Source organism: Maylandia zebra, linkage group LG16 (genome assembly GCF_041146795.1).
Source record: "Maylandia zebra isolate NMK-2024a linkage group LG16, Mzebra_GT3a, whole genome shotgun sequence".
Lineage (NCBI taxonomy): Eukaryota > Metazoa > Chordata > Actinopteri > Cichliformes > Cichlidae > Maylandia > Maylandia zebra.
Window position 1 is genome coordinate 30,746,491 of NC_135182.1, and position 15,343 is coordinate 30,761,833.

General features: G+C 39.4%; 2 protein-coding genes and 1 long non-coding RNA gene across 8 annotated transcripts in view; 1 reads left to right on the forward strand and 2 right to left on the reverse strand.

Annotated features, from left to right (window-relative positions):
- On the reverse strand, positions 1–10,839 carry LOC101486905 (signal transducer and activator of transcription 1). The gene is made up of 24 exons (XM_004559232.4): positions 10,694–10,839; positions 9,749–9,876; positions 9,421–9,565; positions 9,231–9,326; positions 8,737–8,814; positions 8,566–8,644; positions 7,929–8,017; positions 6,473–6,624; positions 6,205–6,369; positions 6,018–6,110; positions 5,430–5,489; positions 5,266–5,295; positions 5,090–5,177; positions 4,938–4,979; positions 4,669–4,752; positions 4,449–4,550; positions 4,223–4,358; positions 3,516–3,568; positions 3,353–3,429; positions 3,092–3,231; positions 2,742–2,912; positions 2,463–2,520; positions 2,299–2,371; positions 1–1,059 (listed from the first exon to the last, which is right to left on the reverse strand). The coding sequence occupies exons 2-24, from the start codon at positions 9,874–9,876 to the stop codon at positions 910–912; spliced, it is 2,289 nt and encodes a 762-aa protein (XP_004559289.2). The 5' UTR covers positions 10,694–10,839; the 3' UTR covers positions 1–909.
- LOC105941084 (uncharacterized) overlaps positions 7,580–15,343 on the forward strand; it is an 11,428-nt gene continuing 3,664 nt past the window's right edge. For all 5 annotated transcript variants that reach the window (XR_013093636.1, XR_013093639.1, XR_013093638.1 and 2 more), the window contains exon 1: positions 7,580–7,611. This is a non-coding gene — a long non-coding RNA (uncharacterized LOC105941084). The remainder of the gene's footprint in view (positions 7,612–15,343) is intronic.
- The window catches only part of LOC101482935 (signal transducer and activator of transcription 4), a 22,207-nt gene continuing 18,366 nt past the window's right edge, over positions 11,503–15,343 (reverse strand). For both annotated transcript variants that reach the window (XM_023152354.2, XM_004559120.2), the window contains exons 20-24: positions 14,840–14,976; positions 14,467–14,658; positions 14,315–14,360; positions 14,112–14,217; positions 11,503–13,377 (exon numbers count right to left, since the gene is read on the reverse strand). In XM_023152354.2, coding sequence (XP_023008122.1) covers positions 13,354–13,377; positions 14,112–14,217; positions 14,315–14,360; positions 14,467–14,658; positions 14,840–14,976 — 505 coding nt within the window. In that variant the 3' untranslated portion in view covers positions 11,503–13,353. The remainder of the gene's footprint in view (positions 13,378–14,111; positions 14,218–14,314; positions 14,361–14,466; positions 14,659–14,839; positions 14,977–15,343) is intronic.

Sequence of the window (15,343 nt, forward strand, 5' to 3'; positions counted from 1 at the left end):
TTTGGGTGGAAACACCTTACTCGATTCTTTATTACACCAAAAATCAAAAGTAAACAGACTCAAGACAGTTTGCCATGCTGGAGAAGATGTGGTAACATGGAAGCACATCATACGCACGTGTTTTGGGAGTGCCTGAAACTGCATAATTTTTGGAAGAACGTGAGTCTTGTAATAGGCAATATCTTGGGCTACCAATTACCACACAATTTTAAAACTGTATATCTTGGGAATATTAGAGAGTATGTTCTGTACGACGACTTGTATTTGACAAAAATCCTATTGATAGCTGCAAAGAAAGCTATAACAAGAAACTGGTACAAACTGGCTCCGCCTTCATCACAAGACTGGTTAAATATTGTTGGAGAAATCTATGCAATGGAAAAAATGACTTACATTCTCAGATTAAAGGAAGATATTTTCGTTGCTAAGTGGGAGAAGTGGACATTGTATGGCACCAAGGAAAATTAATGAACGAACAAAACATTTAAGGTCTATGACTCTGTATATCTATTGATGCATGCCTGTATAAAAGTACATATATAAGCTGGAGTATGTATGCTGCTGAGCAAAGGCAGGCATGCATACGGTAGTTGATTAGAATTGGCACCCACACCTTCTGTTCGCTTTAGTTCTGTTTTGTTTTGACTGTGTGCTTGCATGGTTATTTCTCCTGTAATGCAAAACATGTCTATGTTTAAACTGTGACAAAACTATCAATAAAAATTACAGTGTCAAAAAAAAAAAAAAAAAAAAAAAACTAAATATACCAAATATACAGCACAGTAAGAAAAACAGAATGTGAATACAAACTTTGAATTAAAATCTCATACACATTGATTGTTGCTATTTTTACAGTACAGCTTTTCTTTTCCAGCAAAGTGCAGCGTGTGATCAGCAATCCAGCAGATTTTAGCTGAAACTAAACTGATCGACAAAGAGGTTTTCAGGCGATGATGTCTGTAACGAAGCTAAAGTTGGGCAGATGTCCAGCTGAGATTCCCAGGACACGACTGGAGCAGGCGAGTCGACAATAAAAGAGAGGAATTCACTCAAGCTGGCCTGCAGTGAAACACAGAAGGTTTAGTTTAAGTTAGCTGCAGCAGGAAAGGGATAGGGTTTAAACCTGGAGATACTCAGAAGGTGATGCATGTGATGTGATGCATTCGATGTGTTGTGATTTACTTGCAACAGAGAGAGAACATTTAGGCTACGTTCACACTGCAGGCAAAAGCGCATCAAATCCGACTTTTCTGACCCTATGCGACCCATATCCGATCATGGTATGACAGTTTGAACAGCACAAATCCGATATTTTCAAATCCGATCTAGGTCACTTTCGTATGTGGTACTGAATCCGATACATATGTGTTTTAGAAAACACTGCTGTTTGAAGTTTGTGACATGACTAGTCGCATTAAATCTGTTTTTTACATCACTGACACAAGACAGACACCAATTATCAGCGCCGGAGAAAACATCGCGAACGCTTCCTGGCCATCCAGTGTAGATGTCAGTGAAGCTGTTGGGAAAACAACGTTGGAGAAACGTGAACATTTTATTTGTACTGTATAATCTGCAGATTCTGACAGAAATCTGCAACTATCCTTTGAAGCACCGCTCCTCTCTAAAACAGCAATAAGGATCATTATTAGGCCATATCTAAATAACTTTATAACTTAAAGCAAAATTGGGAAACGTAAAGTCCGAAACAAGTCTTTATATTAAGGCCATCAGTCAAACAATACTGTTTGGTCTGGGTCTAAACAGAGCGCGTCGTGTGTGACGTCTTCTTTTACGCATGCGGGCCGCTTTGAGGGCCGTGAACGGTTCACACTAGAGCGTGTTTGCTGTCACATTTTATTTTTAGTGTGAACAACCAGACAAAAAAATAAATAAATCGGATTTGATCAAAAAAAAAATCGGAATTGAGCATTAAGACCTGCAGTGTGAATGTAGCCTTAGTCTCCTTTAAACATATTTTTTTCTTGTGGTCTTTTATGCAAATAAAAGAAATGGCTGTTTGAACACGGCACAAAGCGGGCTCATTAAAGACAACCTGTAAATTTTGAAATTATCACTGGAGGTACAGATACAGTGTTGGTGAGGGAAAATTACTGTGTGATCGTTGGGATCTTCTGTCGTACGTCACTTTTAGTATTCATGTTTTCAACAGGCTACAGCTAAATGGTAAATAAGCTGTTCTTAAACCAGATCTTTAACGAGATCCAGATCCCAACGAATTAAGTCTATTTAAAAGGGCTGCGGGAAAATAAACCTAAAAAGAAATAATAAACCTACACTTGTTTCCAGGTCATTGTCCATTTCCATCATGTGGATCTCATTGGGTGGAGAAGGAGGTGGCGTAGGATCGCTGTACAAAAACAAACAAAAAAAAGATTGTAATAATGAATAAAAATTAAATTCAGACACACTGCAGAAGCATTTTTGTTACTGTTACTTACTTTGATATAAAAGAAGGTATTCTGCGGTGATATCCATCCCCTGAAGGTTCTGATGTTTCTGGGTGGACAGATAGGATTGAGCTCATTACACAGAAAGTAAACTGGATCATCTCAACATTATTTGAAATGGTAAACACTTTATGACAGAGTTTATCTTTATCTTATGACAGAGTACCAGACAAAATTTATATTCACTGTTTTCTACAGGATTTTTATTTATTTATTTATTTATTTATTTAGGTGTAATTTTCATGGAGGAAGTGATGTGAGAGGTGATACCGGGGGATTTGTAGCGTCCGAAGGCGGTGTCTTTGGGGATGTCGGGGTAAAGATAGACCAGGGGATTTCTGCTTCGCTGGGATGCCAGACTGTAGCGGTAAATGATATCTGGCAGAGGTAACACCGACAGCTCTTTCTTGGTGTATGGCTGTACTGCATGCACATGAGGCTCTACAGGGGGAAAAACACATATCAATACAAAGCAGGACAAACCACTGCAGTCAGCAAACACACAATTTAAGGTAAATATACTTTATAGTGAATACATAATTATAACTATTCTATTTCCTCCAGCAGAGTTATTTAAATTGTCCTCAGTGGGCTCAGTGAAGACAGACTCAGAAACATACCATCGTTGGAGTGGTCGACCCAGCTGAAGGTGACGGCGCCGTCTCTGCTGCTCTCACTGAACCGGATCAGAAAAGTACCGGCCTTTTTTTCCTGCAGCAGGAGGCGTGTCCCCTCCCTGCTCACGAACCCCATGATGGATCTGAAAGTCGCACACAGGAAACGCCACACCCTTCCACATTAGCACATCATCCGTATATGACTGTAATACAACTTTAAGAAATGTTGCTAATCTAAGTTTGGATGTCAGTGTGAAGTCGTACCCATCACGCCAAAGATCCACCAAGTGTTTCTTGATTAAATCGAGGATGCCATCGATCCAGATCCAGGCATTTTCGTTCTGCCTCACAGGAAAACAAAGAGTCAAGCCCCTGTGTGCTTGCTGTCAGACTCAAGGAAACTACAGGAACTTATCTTAAGACCCACCTTGGAGAAGCTGCTCCAGAACACAGGATCATCATCATCTGCAGCAGCACCAACTGTTACATTTAAAAAAAAACAAAAAAAACCAAACAAACAAACAAACACATTACCATAAAGTGTTTTATAGTATTTATAAATTTTAATATTAGATAGTATAGTACATGTGTAATCATTGCACTATTTGTTTGTTTGTTTTTACCTGTGCACATATTTTTTATTCTTCATGTGCACGTTCAAATGTTTGCACATCAGGGCTAAGCTACTTTGTATTTTGTGCTAAGCCAACTATGTACTCTGCTTTTTACTGTATGCTACAAGCTAATAATGTATTTTCCATGCTAATCTATGCTAACAATCTGCTTTGCATGCTAATTGTATCATTTCAGTAAAAATAATAGTGATTTCCAAAATGCGAAAAACTATTTTTGTACTGGTCAGTACTGATTTTATATAAAAATATACATTTTTTAAACATGCAAGTAAATATTTTTTTTACTTTGATCCTTAGTGATATTGTTTTTCAAAACCAAAAAATATACAGAAACGTCAGGCTTTTAAGACTACACACAATATGCAAGATATATCTTTATATACACAGCTTAATAACTAAAATGAGCTCTAAAATTAACTCCCATCAACAACGCAAATGAAATATAAATGTCTTTTTAAAAAGTAATTGCAAAAAATTAGCTTAGATTTTATTTACTTACCCATAATTTTGTCTCTTAGCATGAAGAGCTGCATTTCATCGAGCCCTCGTTTGCCAACGGTCAAAAACTGCCAGCTCAGCACCTGTGACAGCTGCTTCCAGGTGAGAGGAGGAGGATTCAGGAACAGTGACAGGTCCTAAAGGGAAAAGTCACAGAACCACAATGAAGTTTCCTGACTTGTCTTAACAGATGTTACTAGTGTTTGTTGGCTGTAACAAAATTTTACCCAAGGTTCACTGGTGGACACCATGTTCCACCACATGATGGAGGCCCAGGCATTGGGGACTTGATTCGTGCTGGAGATGACGACCACGGGCAAGGAGCTGGCCTGGACCGACAGCAGAGGAGGAAACCAGTCAATAAAAGTACAAACCCTCCACCACAGCAACCATTTTTAAAGATCAGGACTAGAGAACGCCATCAAAGCTGAAGTTCATGCTGCTTACCTCGATGTTGCACGTTTGTCCTGCGTACTGAAACTCTGTCACAAACTTGATGATGTGCAGCTCTTCAGTGACTACCAGATGGTTCTAAGGGAAAAGAAAGAAAGTAACATGAGTAAGGCAGCAGCTCACGTCTCTAGTATTTACCTCTGCTTACCCTCAAGATTTTCCATCAAGATTTATAGGACTACATACTACTGAAACGTGTACAGTATAGTAATGCTCATAAATGCTCATGTGAAAAAAGACAATTTAAAATAAACTTCTCTTACCGCAGATGAGCTTTTGCTTCTTGATTTTCTTTCCTTGAGCGACTGAAAAAATAAATTTTTTTATAAGAAACTACAAGCTGTACTGTATAAAAGAACATATGAATGCACAATGGTTAAACATAAAGCTTTGTTAACGTTGAGGATTTTCATACCATGTGCCCAAATTCTGCCATCAAGCCTCCATCTGTGTCCTCGTCCAACACCTTACAGTCGTCTCTGTTGAAATCAAAGAGACGGAACCTGCGACAAGTACAAAAAGCATCAGTACTCATTTATTACAGAAATATAAACTTTCATAAATGTATATTTCAGATTTTAGTCTACCTACCCTTTCACTGTCTTGGCTTCTGCAACATCCCTTATTTTGGTGGGGAGAAAAAAGACAAAAGGTTTAAAATTTAAAAAAGGTCTTTTTAAAATAAAAGTTCAAAAAATAAATATTTCCATCTGAACTCTATGCCACTCTTTCAGACCAGCTTTTCTTTCACTTACTTGTCAAATACAGGTTTGACTCTGAACCTGCATTTGAATTCAGGGATGTTTGCCAGGAACCTGAAAAGAGAAAAGACATTTCTTTATGTTTTTTTAGTTTAGCACTGGTTATTTTGGGCCCAGTAAACACGTAAAAAGGTCTAAGTAAGCTCATAAACTGCTTTCAGTCAAAATGTCTCATCTCAAAACGTAGCTGCTAACTCCTGTGCTTGTTAAGAAACAGTTTGTCTGTAAGAATAATTAGCAGGTAAAAGGAAAGTATACCTAATGAGGTCCATCTGAGACCTCAGAGAGAAAACTGCAGTCAAAATAAGATGAACGTCAGTTTAATAAAGAAATGTTTTAGTTTTGGGGATCAGACCTGACCCTAAACTGTGTAAAGGCCACAGAAAACTGTGGGCAATATAAAGTTTTCACTGATTTTCACATTTGACCCCGTTTTCCCCCAACATTAAACTGCTAACAAACAGACAGACAAAAGGAACTGATTACATACTCCCATTACATTGAAGCGGTGAGTGACATGAAGTCCCAGCTGACATTTGGGTTTCTCAGACATACACGTGTATAAAGTCAGTGCATGCTTACCTCACTGTGATACTGAACTGCACCCCGGTCTTCAGTATCAGAGGACGCTGTGGAAATTTCTGCATGACGGGCTGTTTCTCCACCACCAGAGCGCTGCAATGCCAGACCACAACAGAACATGTCACTATTCATACTGTTGGTGCATCAGTGTGTGTGTGTCTATACATGTAAAAAAAGAGTGACTCACTTTGTGACTAGTTTTATTAACAAGGACAGCCCAAATTTCTCCATTTCTGGGATTGAAGTAGGGGGACAGAAGGCAGGGTCAGTGCTGCTGTATTTGCTGTTCTGGTCTTGAAGTTTCTTCAGCTGTTCGCAGACTCCTAGCAGCACTTCGGCGACAGTCGAAAACCTGCACACAGAATAAAACAGGCACAAGTGCTGAGTGTAAAAAGTCAGAGGAAAAACAGATTCTCTTAGACATGCAAAGGTGAGCAGAACAAATGAGCTCTAACCACTTGTCCAGGTGGTCCAGACTGGTGTCATCTTGACTTCCAATGCAGGCCAACTGCTGCCTGCGCTTCCACTCTGGCAGCTCCACATCAGTGAGAGTCGCCACAACCTTTTCTGTCTGCTTTAAAATGTTAACCAACTGATGCAGCACATTCTGCAAGACAAAAAAAGAAAAGATTCATATGTGCGCATAAGAGAGGGAAGAGGTTTCACCATCTGACCAGTGCAGACATGATCTCTCACAGCCCGCAATAAAATCTGAACACAGCAAAATAACAGTTAAGGAAAGGTTACCCACCGTAACCCAAGGTTCTATGAGTATAACTCTGAGAGCTGTCATCTATGTTGCTGTTGGCTGTATCAGCTTATATGACTTATTTGCATTTCAAATGGCAACGTCTGAAAGGGGAAGACTGCTACGCAAAGTTGACTTAGTCCTACTGCCTATAGGTTGCTGGTTTGTTCAACCAATCAGTGCAAGGCATTTCCACCTATGTTTTTGCTCAAAAATATTTCCCCAGAAAAACAATGTTGCATTTAGTCATGATTTGGCAAGCTGCCAACATCAACATGACGCCGTGACAACATTGCTCCATGGTCACAATGCAGCCGTAACGTTACAGTACAGTGTAAATGCGATGTCACATTTATGCTGTAAAAACATTTACAATTACAGTTTTGTAATGTTACTGCGACCTAGTTTTACATTTCATGCTAGGATTAGGTAATTATGTATTATGTAATTTGAAACATGAAGTAGAACAGACCAATAGCAAATAATAGATGTTTCTACTAAACTGCCCCAACCAGTTTGTTTCTAGATTTCTATGCAAACAATCATGAAAGAAATCTATGACATGAACATTTTCTATGAAGCTTTCATAATAATTGCACAAAATATCAAAATGAATGTGGTTTATCCATTTAGACTAGTTGTTGTAGAGACCCACCCTTTGGCACATCCCAGCACACCCACTCACTTCACCAGATGCACCTTGTTTAGTTCTCTCACCTTTGATTGGGTGTGGTGCTTGTCCTCAATTGCACTCACCTGTCACACATTATATGTCACACATTATATAAGGACTGCATTCACTTTTGGCTCACTCCTTCTTCACTTCCACATGGGGCGGCAGCTGAGGTGAGGTTCTATTTGGGTTTTATTTTATGTCTTGTTTAAGGGAATGAGTAACTTAAATCTGTTTTCCTGTTTTCTTTCGGCTGTGGCAGTCCATGTGTGTCTTTGTTTCCTTCCTTCTTTGCCTTATTTATTTGAGAATAAAAGGAGAACCCGGAGAATAATTCTGAATTAGATGGCTGCTTATTCTTATTCTAACCGGATGAGCCCATGATGCTAATTGCTTAAGCCCTGAACCTTCCTTCTTTCAAAACACTAGTTTACACCACTAATGCCAACATTTCATCAAACATTTACCATATTATTATTATTTATCATACCTCCTTTCTTTCTGTTATGGAGACTGCATGTTTCTGACATGCCTGCTCAACAATATGTTGGGACTGGGCCATATCAGTGTGCTCCTCCACTGGAAAAGGAAGACAAGACACTTGTGTCAAAAACAACTGAGTGACAAACCAGACCTGCCAATCCTGCCAAGCAACTCCTGGGCTGACAAATGGGACTGAACTAGTGGCCACTTGAGGTTGACTCTGACAGTGAGTCAGAGTCCCCATAGACTCCCATATTAAAATGCCCAAATTTACGCCACAACATCACCTTGTTTTCAGCCTGTTACAAAAAACAGGTTTAATCTTTGCAGATACTTCCCTCCTTCCCTACTTTGAAGGGCATGGCCAGTTTGACAGGTGACAGAGGCATCGGTAACTGTCAGATGTCTGCTGGGCTTCCGCTCAAATAACTTGAGTCACTGCAGTGTTTGTGCCTTTTTAACGATGGGCAAGGGCTGTGTTGAGTTACGGCCTCAGTTTTGATTAGTGAAATTTCTAGGATTTTATTACTAATCACACTGCTAAAATTAATAATTTAATGTCGTCCATACTTCAAAAACCAGTAGGTAATGGCATGGCGACTATGTCCATCTTTTATATACAGTATGTGGTCGTGCTATCGTACCTTTATTTTGCCAGGCCATCAGAATATAGTCCAGTTTTTCATTCAGACCCTCCAGTGTCTTGATTTCCTTCTTGGTCTCCTACATTAGAGTAAAAGTGCATTGGTTTAAAAACCAAGAGGAAAACATTTATCCTTCTTGGAAGGCTGAAAATAAAATCCCAGTAATCTTACCAAAGTCTGTTGCTTCAGTTCATTGACTTTGTCGTCCAACTCGCTCCAGCTTTGTTGCATGCTTGAATTATTGCAACTCTGACAAAAACAAGAAGGTTCTGTCACATGTTTGCAATTATTATCAAATATTTATTTATAATTAAAATTTATATTTACTTTTCCTTTCCTCTGGTTGTGATCACAGTTTCGCTCTAACGTGTTGCCATATTTGCTTTGCTATGACTCACAATGCTACGTTTTCTGTTAGCATGAGCAATTTTTACAGTTCCACCTACTCACTGGTCCGGGAAAATGTATTTCTGCCGTTAATTGTAACTCTCTCTATAAGCAACCCAGGCACATGTTTACAGTTAGTGTGCATCAAAGTTATGATTCTACTAAAATCTTTTCATATCTACTTTTGGTTAACTGCAGTGACCTTGGGACAGACCTGTCTGTGTAAATATGACTTAGGAATGAAACCAGGCTCTTCATTAGAACAGCATTTAACTGACCTGAGGCTGAGAGACCGAAGCCAGAATTTGCTTTTCCTCCTTCAGGCATTCAGACAGAATTAGGGCCAATTTCAGCGGCTCACCCTCGAAATGCCCCTAAGGAGCAGAAAGAACCACGCAAATCATTACTGGAAGTGCATTTTCAAATAATAAAATTTTTTTTCTGCACAGAGCATCATATCTGTTCTACCAGCAGGTAGTCCTTCATCCTGGAAAAATCTGGCCCCTGCAGAATATTGTTCTCCTGAACAGAACGATACCACTGCTCTTCTAGAAACACCAGGAGAGCCTGGAAACAGGTTCTGGCTCTGTGCTCGTCCACAGCTGCCGAATCCCTAATGCAGAGAAACAGAAGATTTAACTGCAGGACTGCATCTGTTTGCATGTGCTGAAAAACAATTTACGATTTCACAATCTTCCTTACATCATACTGGACAACTTACTATATTATTAAGTTAAAGCTCTTTAATCTTAGACCATAACTATTTTCCCTGCTCCTGCATCCAGCCCCGTCTTACCAGTCCTGGTTCTCGATCCAGGTGCTCAGATAGTGGCGAATCTCTTTGGGAAATCTTCTCTCGTACAGCTGGCAGACCCGGCTCTGGAGTGCAGAGTCCAGCTTCAGAAGGGCCTGCCACTGAGCCATCTGCAGTCACAAAGACACGAACCTCTTTTTACGAGTTCAGGGCCTCTGATTGGTCCACAGATGTGATAGGAGTCTTTACCGTTATTTTCCTCCATTTTATTAACAGAAATACATCTTACGCTAGAGTAATTTAAGATAGTTTTATATAGATTAAAAATCTGTTTTTACGTGTGGCCTGGCCAAGAGGGCAGCCATGACTATAACCATATATAATCATACAAATATGACTGACGCTCACTGAAAATGTGTACCGCCAATCGTCAGATCACATGCTGTAACAAGTGAATAACAAGTGCAGTTTCAAAAGTGATCACACTGACAGTTTCCTTAGTCCTTAAAAGCTGACTTAAACTCCCATGCAGTTCTATTTATCTTATTTATCAGCCAAAGGGAATGTCTGTGGACACAGAACGTGGAAATCTCAAAATAATTCGAATAAGCACAGCACCAAAGTGAGGTGTGAGTAATGATGACCTGATTAGTTTTATGTGTTTATGTAATGCAAAGCGATTGTGGTGGCGTATTGATGTCGCCAGCTATCGGTAAATAATGTAACTGAGCTCACTGGAAAGTTTTGCCCCGCTCTTTAATATAATCGGAGGGGATTTCCAAGAAATGCAACAACACCGCAGCAACTTCAAGAACCGAGGATTTTCATTTATTTACATTTGCCTTTTTAACAGCTTTTATCAGACAATTACCTACTTCTAAAAATCAGGATCGCGCACATTTTGGAGGAAAAGTGGGCCATAAGCTGCGCACAAGGCTGCCCGCAATAGAACTAAAGTTGTTTCTTTGCGCAGAAATCATGACTTACCTTGGTGGGTGGCTCTTTGTCGGACAGGTGAAAGCAGGACAAAAATCACAAGCGACCTCCAGCCTTCTGATCTGGCTGTTAATTCTTGCCTTAAGAACGAGGACGCGAACTTCCGTTGCACACGCCCACTCACACTCACCACGTGATTCTCCAGAACTCGTCCTGCTGAGTGCGTAAAGCTGGAGGCCGCACAGCTCGACATCCGGCAAGTCACAAAGTAAAGAAAAAATAACAACAGCCAGATGTTGAAACCCTGAAAACAGCTGTTTTCTGTGCAGGTTTCAGCTCAGTTTGGTGGGTTGTTGCACATCAGCGCGCATGAACCCGTTTTTATCCGTTTTTTTCCACAATACTTTTTCTTTCTGCACATTTCTATTGCACTGTTGTGTCTGCACTGTCTTGTGTCTGTATCGGTCTGTACTGTCTGGTGTCTTTGTTTTGGATTTTTGCACCTTTTCCCCACACTGCTAAATCCCTGTAATCTCTTCCCAACAACCTTTTTCCTATTTAGAAACAAAATTACCCTCTACAACATGGGTCTCACACTGGCAGCCCGGGTGCCACTATATTGACGTGAAGAAATATAATGCAGTTTGGCTCTTGAAGTTACTTTTTTTTGTTAGGGAAGATTTGTTTGTTGTTGAGTGCAATGCTAAAATAAGTTATTTAAAAAGCAAAAAATGAGTTAATATGAAGGCAGTATAAGAGAATTATTTGTAAGGAAAACTATTTTCACAAGCAGTCAAAAACTGTCTGCATTTCATAAATACAAAAGAAATTACAGCAGAAGTGCTGCCAGATGTCTGGACAGAGTTCCAATGTGTTTATTTGGAAGTTCAATGAAAGGCTTAGAGAGGGGAGAAGGAAATTCGTTCACATTTGCAGTTTCGTCTTGTTGTACAATATTTGAAATTTGAAAAAACAAACAAAACACTGGGAATATTTGTGGGTGTTTTCTCATTTGTTTGTACTACTTGAACACTAAAATGGTCCTCACATGAGATGACAGTGCCAGCAGTGGCCCACAGCTCATTTAAGTTTGAGAACCCTGCTCTATAATGTAGGCAACAAAAAAAATAGAGCTATGTTTTATTATCCTTCTTTTTTCTGCTCATGTTCTATTTAACTGATTTAAGCTGAACACATTTATTAGAATTAAAATTTATACTGAAATCAAGTTTATACTACTATGTTATTTTATTATTAATACAGCACAAGATTCAGTTGCCTTTGTACAAAAACAGCTGGTAGAAAAGTCCTCCAAAGAGCTACTTTTACATTCTTACTTTGAGTAAATATCAGAGACAGTACTTTTTTACTTGAGTAAAGAAGTTGAATCAGTACTTGGATTATGTTTTAAACACTAGCATCTGTACTTCTACTCAAGTACAGAATGTCTTACTTTTGGCACCTGCGTTACTAATCTGAAGATCCAGGGTTTGATCCCTCGGTCCTTCAGTCTGCATGCAGAAGCATCCCTGGACAAGAACAGACACTGAACCCCCATCCATTCACTGAAAAATGCTGTAGCTCCACCTACCACCCCCGCTTCCATGTTACTTTTCTTTAAACTAGAAGTGGCTATATTTGGATGAGAGGATGGGGAGCTGAGCTTTCAGCTCACAAGTTTCCTCCATTACTCACACAGGTGTAACTCACAGAGACAGAGTCCAGAGGTCAAATTCTGGGACTCAAAGGAGTGGAAATGCCGAAAAGACATTTAACACCTCCCTGTGTCTGAACACACCTGTCAGTCAAAGCACCAAGATTTACTTTTTATTTTGGCATTTTTGATCTTCTGTAATACAAAGTTGTACTTTTTAAGTCAACATATTCTTTAAAAAAAATGTTCAGCCATGCTGTTGCATAATAACCTGACTGTGGTCAGAGGTTCACACATACAGTAAATAATCTGATTAGGAGTAATGGGGATTCATGAATAACATGGTATAAATAATGATTTATTCTTTATGATAATAATTTCTGAGCAGCAGCAGCAACACTGAGACACCTCAGCCGTGTTTTTTGCTGTTGTTGGTTTTTTTGTTGTTGTTTTTTTTTTTTAACTTCCGCAAGAACCCAAATACAGCCTCACCCTTCAACAATCACCGAGAATCACGTGATTCTCCAGAAACGCCGTAAGTAAAAACCGCCAAGCAGCAGCAGCTGTTACATGCCGACGTCTCACTTCCTACTGCTTTCGAAATAAAAGCACAAAACCTCGGTGCTATTTCAGTGAGGTGGCCAGCAGGGGGCAGGAGAGCTGAGCGACTGTGTGAATGAGTTAGACAAAGGGAATCAAAACACTGCGTGTATTTAACTTTTTTGCCAATAACAAACAGGTAAAAGAGACAGATGCAGACATAAAGTATCAAAATAATGTCAACTACAAAAAACATAAACAAAACATGTTCAGATTGATTTATATACAATTCATTTCTTATAGAAAAACATGACTGAACATGCAAAATATTAAAGGCACAAAACCAGCATGATACAAACTTTTCTTTCATGGACAACAAAGCAAAATATGCTTTAAAAACACATTAACCACAAACTCTGTAAAAACAACACCCTCACGGGAGTCACGATATTGACAAAGGATTCAAAGAAGCTCCAGATGCAGATGGTTTTTTTTTTTTTTTTTTTCTTCCCTCTTTTTACTCTGAATACGGAGAGCTCATCTGTAAACGCAAAAAGAAGAAAAATATTAGCGGCATAACATCGGGACAGATTCAACAAATTCTAAGATTAAGCAAAAAGCAGTCTTCCGTTTCAGCAAGGCTAATCAGAGGCAGTCTTCAATTATTTAATCTCAGCCTGCGATCACAGGTCAACAAGAAATGTAATCTGATTACAGACAGACTGTCGGCAAACACAAAAAACAAACTCCATTTAATCCAAACTTAAAATCCTAAAACATTGACTTCATGAATATTCACATCATGTCATGTGAGACAACTTTCCATCAGTGTGATTGATTACAACACAACAATTCATCAATCACTGATCAGTGTGCCATGTTTCAACAGTGTTTGCAGAAATGTCTCTGCACTGTTCTCAGTCTTTACGCTCAGGAGTTAACGATAATAAAAATGCTTGCTATAAATACAGAAAATATACAAAACCCAGCTTTTTGGCGTTTGCCACTTTGGTCCTAGTCGCAGTAATGTGTAATCTCTAACTTCTGATCTTTTATAGACTACGTTGACTTGAAACAAGCAGAATAATGAATTTACTGTTTTTATTATGAGGTTTCCAGAAGTTTTCCACATTTGACCTTTTTCTATTTTAGCTCTACTGCACAGAGCGATAAGAGTTAAGAGTTATAAGACACATACAGTGTCTTATTCATTTACAATAATAAAATGCATATTATTACCAGTATTATCCACTAAGTACAATAATGTAAACTTACGGTGTCGATGTCGAAGCACAGGTGCTCATTGAGCATGTCAAACTCTCCAGGTGTCATCGGGGGCTCCGGAGACTGACACGACCGCGGGGTGGTGCTCGCGTTGGAGCTGAAATACATTAAAAGAGACATTAAAATACATTTTGCCTGTTTTGAAATTCTGTTTAAGGTTAACTGAGCTCGACTTGACTGAAATATTAACTCACCGCATTTCTGAGATGGGGATCAGGGTTGATGGGATGTAAGGATGCACTGGAAGTTTAACAGAGGTTTATATTAATATTTAATTCGACCTGAGAATTAGCCTGAGAGTTTCCCAGCAAAAACTTGAACACTTCACCTCATAATTAGATCTTACCTTTGCTGGGCTGGCTGTTGTAAAGCCGCCCGAAGGCCTCGTCTTTGGGGATGTCGGGGTAGAGGAACTTGAGTGGGTTTTCGGGGACAACCCCGTCTGAGATTACTTTGTAGTCTCGAATGATGTCGGCGAACGGGAGCGCGCTGAGCCGGTTTTTAGTGTAAGGCTCCACAGAGTTAAACTTCACCTCACCTAGTGTGAAAAGTTACTGTTAGCAAACTTTGTTGTCCACTGTCAGCAAAGCAAGTAAAACCGCACAGATTTTCTATCAACAAAGTTTATTTAACGGTCTTATCATAGTTAAAGGTTTGGTATACATTTGCATTTTATTACCACACGTGGTCTGATGATGTTGGTTTATGGGAAATCTCACCGTTATCGCCGTGCTCCACCCAGGTGAAGGTGATTCCACCGAGGTGGCTCTCGCTGAAGCGTAACAGGAACGTGCCTGGCTCTTTGTCCTTCAACAAGGCTCGCTCCATCTCTTTACTCACAAATCCCATGATGTAGCTGCGGAGGCGGAGAAAGACAAAAGAAATTTAGGTTTTTGGTTTCAGCCAGTGAGATCTGTTGTCCAATTTCACATTTTAGATCTGCCATTCATACAAAGTTTATCCTAATGCATTTTGAAGCTGCACATTTCTAAGACAGGGTTGTAGTCTGCAGGTGATATCTGGCACCTGCAGACATCCATTGATGCTATTTTTTTGGGATAAAGCCTTTATAAAGGCGTCTAAATTTGGCTGACATACACACTTGAACTCATAATAATTTCTGTTGATTCAAACTCTAAAAAGACAAGAAATCCTCCCAAAAAACCCCTTAAAAATTAAAAAACCTCTAACTACTAAAGCAGCAGCATTAACAATAGATGTAA